Here is a 14,936-nt window from a genome sequence, read left to right as displayed (position 1 = left end):
AACAACAACAACAAAAAAAAATCCTAGTCCAGATGGTTTCACTAGTGAATTCTACCAAACATTGAGAGTAGAGCTGACACCAACAAAACATAGGATGGGATGCTTCATATTCATTTTATGAAGTAAGCATAACCCTGATATCAAAACCAGGCAAAGACACCACTAGAAAGGGAAACTACAGACCAATATCCCTCACGAATATAGACCCAAAAACCTTGAACAAAATCCTGCCAATAGACTCTAACAACATATCAAAAATAAAATATATCATGACCAAGTGGGATTCATATCAAGTTTGAAAGGATGGTTCAACATTAGAAAAACAATTAATGTAATCCATCACATAAGTACAGTAAAAGAAAAGAACCATATCATCATGTCAATTGATGCAGAAAAGGCATTTGATAAAATCCAACACTCATCCTGATAAAAACTCTCAGAAAAGTAGGAATAGAAGGGAAATTCCTGAACATAATAAAAAAGTACATACACGAAACCAAAAGCCAACATCATTCTCAATGAAGAGAGTTTGAAAGCATTTCCCTTGCAAACAGGAACCAGATAAGGATACCCTCTATCACCACTTCCATTCAAGATTGTATTGGAAGTCCTACCATGGGCAATAAGGTAAGAAAGGGAAATAAAAAGCATCCAGATTGGTAAGGAAGAAGTAAAATATCCCTATTTGCAGATAATATCATCCTATACATAGAAAATCCCAGAGTCAGTAAGAAAACTACTGGAACTAACTAAAAGATTCAGCATAGTGGCAGGATACATCAACATACAAAAATCAGTTGGATTCCTCTATATCAACAAAGAGATAGCTCACAAGGAAATATGGAAAACAATACCATTTACAATAGCTACCAAAAGATAAAATACTTAAGTATAAATCCAATCAAGGACACAAAAGCCCTATACAAAGAAAACTATAAAACACTACTACAAGAAACTATAAAAGATCTACATAAATAGAACCATGCTCATGGATAAAAGACTGAAAACTAAAAATGTCAACACTACCCAAAGTAATCTGTAGATTCAATGCAATCTCAATCCAGATTTCATGAGCATTCTTTAAGGACATGGAAAAAACAATCACTAATTTCATATGGGAAGGAAAGAGAGCTCAGATAGGCAAAGCACTACTGAAGAAGAACAAAGTAAGTGGTCTCATACTCCCTTATCTCAAAAACTACTATGTAGCCACCGTAGTCAAAACAACCTGATATTGGTACAATGGGAGCTCTGGTAGCGTAGCGCCTAAAGGCACTTGACTGCTAACCAGGAGGCTAGCAGTTCAAACCCACCAACCACTCCTCGGAAGGAAGATGGGGCAATCTACCTCCGTAGTGATACTGCCTCAGAAACCCAATGAGGGGTCGCTATGAGTTGGGTCTGACTCGATGGCAAATAACAACAGCAACAACATTGGTACAACAATAGACACATACACCAATGAACAGAATTGAGAATGCAGAAATAGTGCCATCCACCTATGGACATCAGATCTTTGACAAAGGACAAAAACCTCATAGATAGTCTCTCTAACAAACGGTGCTGACAAAACAGGATATCCATTTGCAGAAAAGTGAAACAAGATCCATACCTCATACCATACATAAAAATGACCTCAAGAGGTATCAAAGACTTAAGTGCAAAACTGAAAACTATAAAGTTCGTCAAAGAAAAAATAGGGGCAAACCTGTTGTTGTTGTTGTTAGGTGCCGTCAAGTGAGCTCCGACTCACAGTGACCTTATGTACAACAGAACGAAACACTGCCCAGTCCTGTGCCAGCCTCACAATCTGTAATTGCTATACATGAGTCCATCATTGCAGCCACTGTGTCAATCCACCTTACTGAGGGCCTTCCTCTTTCTTACTGACTCTCCACCTTACCAACCATAATATCCTTTTCCTGGCACTAGTGCCTTCTGACAACATGACCAAAGTAGGTCAGATGAAGTCTGGCCATTCTCACTTCCAAGGAGCATTCTGGCTGCACTTCTCCGGGGACAGATTTGATAGTTCTTCTGGCAGTCCATGGTATTTTCAGTATTCTTCACCAACACCACAATTCAAAAGCATCAACTCCTCTTCAATCTTCCTTATTCATTGTCCAGCTCTCACATGCATATGAGGCTATTGAAAATACTATGGCTTGGATTGGGCACACCTTAGTCTTCAAAGAGATGTCTTTGCTCTTCAACATTTTAGAGACGTCTTTTGCAGCAGACTTACCCAGTGCAATGCACTGTCTGATATCTGGACTGCTACTTCCATTGGTGTTGATTGTGGAACCAAGTAATATGAAATCTTTGACAACTTCAATATTTTCTCTACTTATTGTGATGCTGCTTATTGGTCCATTTGTGAGGATTTTTGTTTTCTTTATTTTGAGGTGTAATCCATACTGCAGATTGTAGTCATTAACCTTCATCAGTAAGTACTTCAAGTCAGCAAGCTGTGTCTTCTGCATATGACAGGTTGTTAACAAGTCCTCCTCCAATCTTGGTGCCATGTTCTTTTTCATACAGTCTGCTTCTTGAATTATTTGTTCAGCATGCAGATTGGATAAGTATGGTGAAAGGATACAATCCTGATGCACTCCCTTCTTGATTTCAAACCATGCAGTATCCCCTTGTTCTGTTCAAATGACAGCTTCCTAGTCTATCTACAGATTCCTCATGAGCACAGTTAAGTGCTGTGGAATTCCCATTCTTCTCAATGGTATCCATAATTTGTTGTGATCCACACAGTCAAATGCTTTTGCATAGTCAATAAAACACAAACAAACATCTTTTTTATATTCTTTGCTTTCAGCCAAAATTTACCTGACATCAGCAATGATAACCTCATTCCGTTTCCTCTTCTAAATCCAGCTTGCATTTCTGGAAGTTCCTTGTCAATATACTGCTACAACAGTTTTTCTTTAATTATCTTCAGCAAAATTTTACTTGTGTGTGATATTAATGATATTGTTTGATAATTTCCATATTCTGTTGGACCACCTTTCTTTGGAATGGGTACAAATATGAATCTCTTCTACTCAGTTGGCCAGGTAGATGTCTTCCAAATTTCTTGGCATAGATGAGTAAGTGCTTCCAGCATGGCATCCATTTGATGAAATATCTCAATAGGAATTCCATCAATTCTTGGAACTTTGTTTTTCATCAATTCCTTCAGTGCAGCTTCGACTTCTTCCTGCAATACCATTGGTCCTTGATCATTTGCCACCTCCTGAAATGGATGAATATAAACCAAATATCTTTGGTACAGTGACTCTGTATTCCTTCCATCTTCTTTTGATGCTTCCTGCTTCATTCAATATTTTTCCCATAGAATCTTTCAATATTGCAACTCAAGGTTTGAATTTTTCTTCAGTTCTTTCAGATTGAGAAATGCCAAGCAAGTTCTTCCCTTTTGATGAAAGTCAAATTATTACAATAAATTATAAATAATTCCCTGCCTTTGAATATTTTATTGTAATAATTGCCTTTGTCTTCTCAAGCTTCTCTTTGAAATCTTCTATTCAGCTCTTTTATCTTGTCATGTCTTCCCTTTGCTTTAGCTGCTCTCCATTCAAGAGCAAGTTTCAGAGTCTCTTCTGACATCCATTTTGGTCTTTTCTTCCTTTCATATCTTTTTAATGATCTTTTGTTTTCTTCATGTATGATGTTCTTGATGTCATTCCACAATTCATCTGGTTTTCAGTCATTGGTGTTCAATGCATCAAATTTATTCTTCAGATGGTCTCTAAGTTCTGGTGGGATATAATCAAGGTCATATTTTGGTTCTCATGGACTTCTTTTAATTTTCCTCAGTTTCATCTTAAACTTGCATATAGACTGTTTACAGTCAGTTCCTGGCCTTGTTTTGGCTGAAGATATTGAACTTCTCTGTCGCCTCTTTCCACAGATGTAGTTGATTTGATTTCTGTGTATTCCATCTAGCAAAGTCCACGTGTATAGATGCCATTTAGGTTGTTGAAAAAAATTGCATTGTATTTGCAATGAATAAGTCATTGGTCTTGCAAAATTCTACCATGCAATTGCAGGCATCATTTCTATCACAAAGGCCATATTTTCCAACTACCAGTGACTCTTCTTTATTTCCAACTTTTGCATTCCAATCACCAGTAATAATCAATATATCTCGATTGCATGTTTGGTCAATTTCAGACTCCAGAAGTTGGTAAAAATCTTTAATTTCCTTATCTTTGGCTATGTGGTTGGTCTGTAAATTTGAATAACATAGTATTAACTAGTCTTCCTTGCAGACATATGGATATTATCCTATCACTGACAGCATTGTACTTCAGATAGATCTTCCAACATTCTTTGTGATAATGAATGCCACCTCATTCCTCTTCAATATATCATTCCCAGCATAGTAGATCATATGGTTGTAGGATTCAAAATGGCCAAAAACAGTTCATTTCAGTTTTGGAGCTCTGGTGGCCTACTGCCTAAGGCATTAGACTCCTAACCAGAGGCTGGTGGTTGAAACCCACCAGCCACTCCTTGGAAGGAAGGTTGAGCAATCTACTTCCATAGTGATACCACCCCAGAAACCCAAGGAGGGGTTGCTTTGAGTCGGATCTGACTGGATGGTAGTGTGTTTGTTTGTTGTTAATTCCTAGGATATCAATTTTAATGTGCTCCATTTCATTTTGGACAACTTGCAATTTTCCCAGATTCATATTTTGTACATTCCATGTTCCAATTATTAATGGATGTTTGCCTGTTCCTTCCCATTTTGAGTCATGCCACATCAGCAAATGGAGGTCCCAAAAGCTTTACTCCATCCACATCATTAAGGTCAAGTCTACTTTGAGGAGACAGCTCTTCCCCAGTTGTATTTTGAGTGCCTTCTCATCTTCTGGCACTATGTCAAACAATAATTGAGAGTTATTCATAAAGTTTTCCAGTAATATATCAGACAGTGTTGCATTACTATTCATAAGGTTTTTACTGGCCAATTATTTGAAAAGTGGATTGCCCCTTCCTTATTCTGAGTCTGTCTTAGTCTGGAAGCTCCACTGAAACATGTCTACTATAGGTGACTGTGCTGGTATTTGAAATATCGGTAGCATAGCCTTCAGCCTCACAGCAACATGCAAGACACCACAGTACAACAAACTGACATATGAGTGGTGGGGGCAAACCTAGGGTCCCTAGTAAATGGCATAAATAGACTACCAAACATGACTAAAACTGCACAAACAGCAAAAAATTAACTAGATGACTGGGACCTGCTAAAAATTAAATTCTTATGAGCATCAAAAGACTTCTCTAAAAGGGTAAATAGGGAACCTACAGATTGGCAGGAAATATTCAGCAGCAACATATCTGAAAAGGGACTTATCTCTAAAATTAATAGAAAACTCAACACCTCAACATAAAAAAGACAAGCAATCCAATTAAAACAATGGGCAGAGGATTTGAACAGAAACTTCATCAGGGAAGATATTCAGGTGGCCAACAAACCCATGAAGAAATACTTGCAATCATTAGCCATTAGAGAGATGCAAATCAAAACAATGAGCTATCATCTCACACCAGCAATGATAGCAAAACTCGACTGGACAGAAAACAACAAATGCTGATGAGAGTGTGGAGAGACTGAAATTCTCATACATTGATGGGAGAATCACTATGGAAAATGGTATGGCTCTTCCAGGTGGCATAGTTCCTAAGGCATTTGACTGCTAACCAGAAGTCTAGTGGTTCAAACTCACCAGCCACTCCTCAGAAGGAAGATTGGGCAATCTACTTCCATAGAGGTACTGCCTCAGAAACCCAAGGAGGGGTTGCTATGAGTCTAAATCAACTTAATGGCAGTGAGTTTGGTTTTTGATTTAGCTACCACTGTCAAAGCCAATTACTATAATGAAATGTGCAAAGACCTGGAGTTAGAAAACCAAAAGGGAAGAATACACTTGGCATTTCTGAAGCTGAAAGAACTGAGGAAAAAAATTAAGACTCGAGTTGCAATACTGAAAGATTCTATGGGCAAAATGCTGAATGATGCAGAAAGCAACAAAAGATGGAAGCAATACACAGAGTCACTGTATTGAAAAGAATTGGTCAATGTTCATCCATTTCAGGAGGTGGCATATGATTAAGAACCAATGGTATTGAAGGAATAAATAGAAGCTGCACTGAAGGAATTGCCAAAGAACAAGGCTCCAGAAATTAATGGAATACCCATTGAGATGTTGCAACAAATGGATGCCCACATAACTCACTCAGTTATGCCAAGAAAATTGGAAGACAGCTACCTGGACAACTGACTGGAAGAGATCCATATTTGTACCCATTCCAAAGAAAGGTGACCCCCTGGAATGTGGAAATTATCGAACAATATCATTAAAATCACATGCAAGTAAAATCTTACTGAAGATAATTTAAAAACAGTTGCAGCAGTATATTGACAGAGAGCTCCCAGAAATACAAGCTGGATTCAGAAGAGGATGTGGAACCAGGGATGTCATTGCTGATGTCAGATGGATGTTGGCTGAAAGCAAAGAATACCAGAAAGATGTTTACTTGTGTTTTATTGATTATGCGAAAGCATTTGATTGTGTGGGTCATAACAAATTATGGATAACATTGAGAAGAATGGGAATTCCAGAACACTTGTTTGTACTCATGAGGAACCTGTACATAGACCAAGAGGCTATCATTCAAACAGAACAAGGGGATATTTCATGGTTCAAAATCAAGAAGGGAATGTGCCAAGGTTGTATCCTTTCACCATACTTATTCAACTTGTATGTTGAGCAAATAATCCAAGAAGCTGGATTATATGAAGAAGAACATGGCATCAGAATTGGAGGAAGACTCATTAACAACCTGTGATATGCAGATGACACAACTTTGCTTGCTGTAAGTGAGGATGACGTGAAGCACTTACTGATGAAGATTAAAGACTACAGTCTGCAGTATGGATTATACCTTGATATAAAGAAAACAAAAATCCTCACAACTGGTCCAATAAATGGTTCATGGTGGATGGAGAAAAGATTGGAGTTGTCAAGGATTTCATATTACTTGGTTCTATGATCAACCCCAATAGAAGCAGCAGTCAAGACATCAGACCACGTACTGCATTGGGCAAATCTGCTGCACAAGACCTCTTTCAAGTGATGAAGAACAAAGATGTCTCCTTGAAGACTAAGATGCACCTAACCTAAGCCATGGTATTTTCAATCACCTCTTATGCTTGTGAGAGCTGGGCGATGAATAAGGAAGACCGAAGATGGGAGGTCTGGTAGCATAGTGGCTAAGGCACTTGACTGCTAACCAGAAGGCCGGAGGTTCAAACCCACTAGCCACTCCTCGGAAGGAAGATGGGGCAATCTACTTCCGTAGTGATATTGCCTCAGAAACCCAAGGAGGGGTCGCTATGAGTCAGGTCTGACTCGATGGCACCTAACAACAACAACAACGAAGAAGGGTTGATGCTTTTGAGTTGTGGTGTTGGAGAAGAATGCTAAGAGCATTATGGTCTGCTAAAAGGACCAACAAATCTGTCCTGGAAGAAGTGCAGCCAAAATGCTCCTTGGAAGCAAGAATGGCCAGACTTCATCGCACCTACTTTGGTCATGTTGTCAGAGGAACTATTCCCTACAGAAGGATATTATGCTTGGTAAAGTGGAGGGCCAACAAAGAACTGGAAGGCCCTCAACAAGAAGGATAGACACAGTGGCTGCAATGATGGGCTCAGGGATTGTGAGGCTGGCACAAGACTGGGCAGTGTTTCATTCTGCTGTGCATAGGATCTCTGTGAGTCAGAGACGACTCAATGGCACCTAACAACAACAACAACAACAACAACACTGTCTGCCACTCAGAAAGGGATCAAAACTGGAGATCTTGGATAAGGTAGGAGAAAAATGTGGAACATAAATTAAAATAATAAAATAATAATAATAATAATAATACCAGGCTCCCTGGCCTGACAGATACTGGTGAAACCCCAACACTATGGCCCCTAGTCATCCTTCAGGCCTAGAATTGAACTCATTCCCATGGATTAACTTCTAGCCAAACAACAGACAGTCCTAGGAAGTGAACAATTACCCCAGGTGGTGCTTTGGTTAAGGCATTTGGCTGCTAACCAGAAGGTCAGTGGTTCAAACTTACCAGCTGCTCTGTGGAAGGAAGAAGAGGCAATCTACTTCCTTAAATATTTACAGCTTTGGAAACTCTATGGGTCACTATGAGTCAGAATCAACTCAATGGTAGTGGGTTTTTGTATTATTTGTTTTTTAGGTTTACTCCCTAAAACAATTAAGCATGGGAGATCAAAATGGCAGCATTTGCACAGGAATAAAACTCAGAGAGCAGGAATACATAGTAAAGGACACAGGGAAAAGGTAACCATAGGGAAGAAGAGTAAAGAAAGCTAGGCATTACAATCAATGCCACAAAATGAAATGTATGAACTGTTGAGTGGAAAATGAATTTGCTCTGAGAATTTTCACTCAAATCACAATTTAAAAAAAGGAAAAGCTTAGTGAGAAAGTGGTATTTTTTATGAGTACAAATTTCTTTAATCACTGTCTTAAGAGAACACCAATTCTCAAAATCCGTTTCTGTCCTCAGTCTTTTTCGATACCACATGTGATTTGATCTCTGCAGAACTCTAATGTACACTCATGACAGCATGAAGGTGACAAAGGCAAATAGCATCTTGATACTATTACAAATATACTATTGTTATTGAAAATCCCTCAAGGAACCCCAGGGGTTCCTCAACCACACATTGAGAACCACTCGTCTAGGGAAATCATGGACCAGTTGTGATTTGTGCAAGTCCTCACCATCTCAGTTTCTACATGTGAAAAGAAGGTGTTGATACAATCTAACGTCTTATACAATTTTCAGCTCTATGATTTTCTAATTCAGTAAAGATTTTCCATCCTTAATTGCCCTCTCTTAACTTAGCATTAGCTCATTTAAATTTGAGTTTGTGTAAATCCAATATCATGGAATACTGCTTAAGTTTACTCACTAAACATTTCCTTTTGCAGCTCAACAAGTTAAAGGTCTTTTTTCCATTCAAGGCTCTGTTAATTTCTATTAGGGAGCCTCAAATTTCATAAAATCTTAGCCATTTCAATAGTTAGCTTTTTTTAAATGAATTAAAACAGAACATAACAGTTTAAATAAAAAATATGAATGTGATCTTCCAATAACCAAGGTAACATGTGGCCAGAATGTGGACAAAGGTCATGGTTTTTTGGTTATAGAATCTAATCCCATTGCTTCTTCTTCAAATGGAGCCCTGGTGGTGTGTTGGTTAAATGCTTGCCTGCTAACTAAAAGGTCAGTGGTTTGTACCCACCAGCCAGTCCATGGGAGAAAGATGTGACAATCTGCTTCTATAAAGATTATAGCCTTGGAAACCTATGAAGCAGTTCTACCCTGTTCTATAGAGTCACTATGAGTCAGAATCAACATGGTGACAGCAGTGAGTTCGATTGGTTTGGGGATGTCCTTTAAATATTGGTTATTCTTTAAGGATTTATCCAGGGCCTTTTTCTCCTCCTCCCTCACATTCTCCCTGGGTAATCAACCCCTCCCTGGGTTTCCAAGGTGGTATCTCTACAGAAGTAGTTTGCCCAGTCTTCCTTCTGAGGGAGAGGCTGGTGGGTTTGAACCACCAGCCTTCTGGTTAGCAGTCAAATGCCTTAGCCACTATGCCACCAGAGGTCCTTTCATTTCTATGGCTTCAGGTATTATCTACAGGCTAATTGCTCTCAAATGTATATCACCTGCCCAATTCCAACTCCTTCTCACCAGTACACCAGCTACCAATTGGACATCTCCCCTTGAATGTGCCCCCCAAAAGCACTGCTATCAAGTCAATCCCAACTCATAGTGACTTTACAGGCAGAGTAGAACTACTCCATTCCATAAATCTTTACAGAAGCAGACTGCCACATCTTTCTCCCATGGAGCAGCTAATGTGTTTGAACTGCCAACCTTTTGATTAGCAGCCAAGTGCCTTAACCACTACACCTCCAGGGCTCCTCAGGTACATCAAATTCAAAATAGACTCATCATCTTCTTCCATTGACTAGCTACTCTTCTATGTCCCCAGTCTTAGCAACCAGCTTCATCATCTAACCTTCCAAATAAGAAGTGTAGGCATCACTCACAGATCCTCCTCCTCCACCACCCATACATCCAATTAAAGCCATGTACTTCTCTCTGCCACATTCTCTCTTGCCTAGGTTATTACATTAACCTGACTTGTTTTACTGGTCCCAGTTCTGCTTTCCTCCAAACTCTTCTTATTCTAGCTAGGGTCATCTTCATACCAATGCTTAGAATCCTGCAATAGCTTCCTTCTGACCTTAGGATCAAGCCTGAACTCCTTAACATGTCATATGCAGAGCTCAAGATCTGACCAGTCTGTTTCCTATCCCCTTTCACTGTCCACTCCTGGATATAGCCACACAGAGTATCTTTCAATTTTTCAAGTATACTACATTCTGCCTGAGCGTCAAGTTCCTGGAACATAGTAGGCATTTAAAATATTTGCCTAATTGAATTGAACTATAATTGTGCAAAAAGCATTGGAAGCAATACCTATGCCTTTGTGATGTAAAGGGAAAAATGAGACACAAAAGTCTTCCAATTTTATACTGTAAGTAGATGCAATAGCAGCACTATGAAGGCTGACAGATAATTCCACTTTGCATATCTCAGTTGGGTTCCTGCTCCTATATTCATACAGAAAAATGCTTGTTACATAGCAGTGTGATTTGTACTTTGATAATCTTTCTAAAGTTTAGACTTGAGCAACACTTATCTAATGATCTTCCAACGGCCTTTCAAGGAGCTTCTGTAATTTATTCTTCTTTAATGATTATCTGCCCTTCTGCCTCTATTAATAACTATCCTTTAATTTTATCCTCTGTATTTTTTATTTACAGAAATAATAACTCCCACCTGCAGAATCAGTACTACCAAAACTATATAATGAGATCTATATATTTACATACATACACACACACACACACATTAGCCACTGTAGAACCTGAGTTAATATGATAAGGATATTCATATATTGTGAAAGAGGCACTGGTAGCACCATGATTGGTGCTTGGCTGCTAACCGAAAGGTTGGTGGTTAGAACCCGCCAGTGGCTCAGTGGAAGAAAAGACCTGGCAATCTGCTCTCATAAAGATTAAAGCCTTGGAAACCAGATGGGGCAGTTTCTACTTTGTCCTATAGGGTTTCTATGAATCAGAATTGACTCAACAGCAGGGTGAGTATTAAGTTGCAAAATACTGGATTTAATTTTATTCAACAAACATTTATAGGATCTACACTGCATGCCAAGCAAACTCTGTGCTTGGCCCTGGACAGTTTAAGAAGAATTTGACTAAGTCTAAGATGTAAGTTTGCAGACCGATGAAGGAAAAATGCAAGTAGGAAAGGAGAAATGCCCTAAGGAAAGGAATAGAAAATGCAACCAAATAGAATCTTTAGCTATGAAAAGGAATAAACACAATTTTTCTCTCAGGCAAAAGGGAGAAAGAGTGAAGATATTGCTTGGGAATGAAGAAGGTGGAGAGAAAGAGAGTAGGTCAATGGTGTGTATTCCTGAGGGTCTTAGATAGGAGACAAGTTTATCTTAAAAAAAACATAATGGAGTTCATGGGCTAGTTGAGGGCTTGGGAAAAAGGCAAAGGTTTAGGACACCTGAGCGGGGAATAAGAAAAATAACTAAATAAGAATGAGAAGGACATTGAAGCAGCATGAGGGCTCAAATGAGTTAGAAAAGCATGATGTGCTGTGGCACTAAGTGAAAGATTGGATAATCATCTCTAGCAATAGAGATGAGCAGAGAAAATGAGGGATGGCAATGAGGCTGATGATGAAGACAACAATGTTAATAAATAGCATGCACCTAGTGAATCAAAAACTCATCCTGAGCCAGTGTTACTACAGTGATTAAGTAAATGGGCTCTGCAGGCAAACTCCCAGTGTTTGAATTCCACCCATTCCATACCTATTCCAAGCTCTGTGACCTTGGGCAAGTTACTCAATCTATCTGTGTCTCAGTTTCAGTATCTATAAAATGAATATAAAATAGTAGAGGTAGCATATGATCAGCAATCTATGATACTGAAGGAGAAAATCAAGGCTGCAGGAATTGATGGAATAAACATTGAGATGTTTCAACAAATGTTTGCAGCCACTAAAGGTGCTTGCTCATTTATGGCAAGAAATTTAGAAGACAGCTACCTGGCCAAGTGATCAGAAGAGATTGATATTTGTGTCCATTCCAAAGAAAGGTGATCCAATAGAATTTGGAAATTATCAAACATTATCAGTAATATCACATGAAAGTAAAATTTTGCTAAAGATAATTCAAAACCAATTGCAGTACTATATTGACAGAGAACTACCAGAAATGAAAGCTAGATTCAGAAGAGGACATAGAATGAAGGATATCACTGCTGATGCCAGATGCAGTTTGGTTGAAAACAAAGAGTACCAGAAAGATGTTTACCTGTGTTTTACTGATTACACAAAGACAATCAACTATATGGATCAAAACAAATTATAGACTACATTGTGAAGAATGGGAATTCCAAAACATTTAATTATGCTCATGAGGAACCTATATGTAGACCAAGAGGCTGTCATTCAAAGAGAACAAGTATGCTGCATGGTTTAAAATAAGCAAGGGTGTGTGTCATTCACCTATTCAATCTTTATGCTGAACAAATAATCTGAGAAGCTAGACTATATGAAGAAGTTTGAACCATCAAGCTTACATGAAGACTCATTATCAACCTACAATATGCAGATGACACAACTTTGCTTGCTGAAGGATGACTTGAAGCACTTACTGATGAAGATTAAATACTACAGTCTGCAGTATTTAATTTTCATCAGTAAGTGGAATCAGCTGTCAAGAAATCATATATCAAAAAAAAAAAAAGAAGATGATGAAGAAATCATATACCATATTGCACTGGGCAAATCTGCTGCAAAAGATCTCTTTAAAATGTGGAAAAGCAAAGATATCAGTTTGAAGACTAAGGTGTGTCTAACCCAAGCCATGGTATTTTCAATTGCCTCATATGTGTATGAACTGGACAAAAGAAGACCAAAGAGGAATTGATGCCTTTAAATCAGAGAACACTGAAAATACCATGGACTGCCAGAAGAATGAACAAATCTGTCCTGGAAGAAGTGCAGCCAGAATGCTCCTTGGAAGCAAGAATGGCCAGACTTCAGCTCACCTACTTTGGTCATGTTGTCAGAAGGAACCATTTCCTGGAAAAAGATAACCATGTTTGGTAAAGTGGAGGGTCAGGAAAAAAAGGGGGAAGACCTTCAGCAAGATAGATTGACCCAGTGGCTGCAACGATGGGCTCCCGCATAGCAGGGATTGTGAGGATGATGCAGGACTGGGCATAGGGTCTCTATGAGTCGGAGCCAACTCGATTGCACCTAACAACAACAACAACCTTAAACGTTGCAACAATTAAATCAGTTTATTCATACAGAGCACTTAGAAAAGTGCTGGGCAAATAATAAACACAGGTTAAATGTTAGTTATATTTATTACTACAGTATTGAAGCTAAATTGAGGATTATAGGAGTTTATAAAGTTATAAAAACATCAACACCTGGCACACAGACAAGAGTGAGACAATGTTTGAAAAGCATCAGTGTCATCAGAGTACAACCAACAGATCAAAAATAATCTCAGCTATCAGCCATACCTATGACAGACATCCTTTTTCTGATATTGTTGAAATCCAAAAAGGCAAGCAATTGGTAAGTAACTAGTGTTCCCAGTTCTTCTATCGTTATAGTCTCTGGGGTTCGAGATTTAAAAATGAATCCAAAATTTCTTGCAGCAGTGACTAGAGCTCCTTCATCAGGTGATTGAACTTGGTAAATGAGCTGGCCTAAAAGGAAAAGAAACAAATATATTAATACTGTAAATAATAACTAGCATTCATAGGATGCCATCTGACTTGTTCTTCAACACTCAACTCAAGTGTCAGTCCGCCCTGGAAATCTTTCCTATCCTCAGTCCTTTCTTACTCACCAACCAGCTGGACCAGGTTCCCCGCCTCTGGAATTTCATAGGATTCTAGACATACCACCATTGTAACCTTGTAATCTTATATGAAGGCATCCATCATGCCTCAGTCTGTGCCTCCACTATGCTGAAAGTGGCTTAGGCCAGAAACCATGCTTTGTATTTTTAGTGATGAGAGATGCATGGAAGAGGCACAGCTAATGCATTTTAATACATATTAAGTCACATAAAATTATTACTTCCATTCAGTAGAACCTTTGGCTGAGCAAGGTTATGTGATTTTGCAAGATCACCCAATCAAAGAATGAGGGAGAAGAGTCTGAATTCCACATCTCTTCTGCCAGCGACCATTTTTATGAGAAGGCAGACAAGAAATTTCTTGAAGTAGAGGGAATCAAATCAGTGTGTTAATAATACTTGTTACCTGATATTGTGTGTACATTAGGAAGGGAGAAGAGAGAAAACAAATGAAACAAGCAAAAAGAAATAAAGATACACTTTAAAAAACACCATATATAAAATAAGTCTCTTTAAATAAAATTATATCATGTTTGTATATAAAAATAAATTAGAAAAACTAGGCAGAGATAGATCTATATTTACTGATTCACACTGATGTCCAAGTTCCATTGTTAAGAAAGTTCTTAATATGTATTAATATATTCTATCATTCTCTTTTGTTAAAAACAAATAAACCAGTCAGCCACAAATCATCAAATAACTGAGAACAACATGAAAGATAGATGATGTTGTTGTTGTTATGTGCCGTCGAGTCGGCCCCAACTCATAGCGACCCCTCCTTGGGTTTCCGAGTCAGTATCACTACGGAAGTAGGATTGCCCAA

General features: G+C 38.5%; 1 protein-coding gene across 1 annotated transcript in view; it reads right to left on the bottom strand.

Annotated features, from left to right (window-relative positions):
* Positions 1-14,936, bottom strand: part of ATP8B4 (ATPase phospholipid transporting 8B4 (putative)) — a 347,934-nt gene that overhangs the window by 88,173 nt on the left and 244,825 nt on the right. Inside the window, exon 16 of the mRNA XM_007935307.1 lies at positions 13,767-13,955. Coding sequence (XP_007933498.1) covers positions 13,767-13,955 — 189 coding nt within the window. The remainder of the gene's footprint in view (positions 1-13,766; positions 13,956-14,936) is intronic.

The sequence above is a fragment of the Orycteropus afer genome, unplaced genomic scaffold (genome assembly GCF_000298275.1).
Source record: "Orycteropus afer afer isolate SDZICR_OR568_19922 unplaced genomic scaffold, OryAfe1.0 scaffold00026, whole genome shotgun sequence".
In the NCBI taxonomy this organism is placed as follows: Eukaryota; Metazoa; Chordata; class Mammalia; order Tubulidentata; family Orycteropodidae; genus Orycteropus; species Orycteropus afer.
Note: the sequence above shows the minus strand (reverse complement) of the source record. Positions and strands in the feature narration are given on the sequence as shown.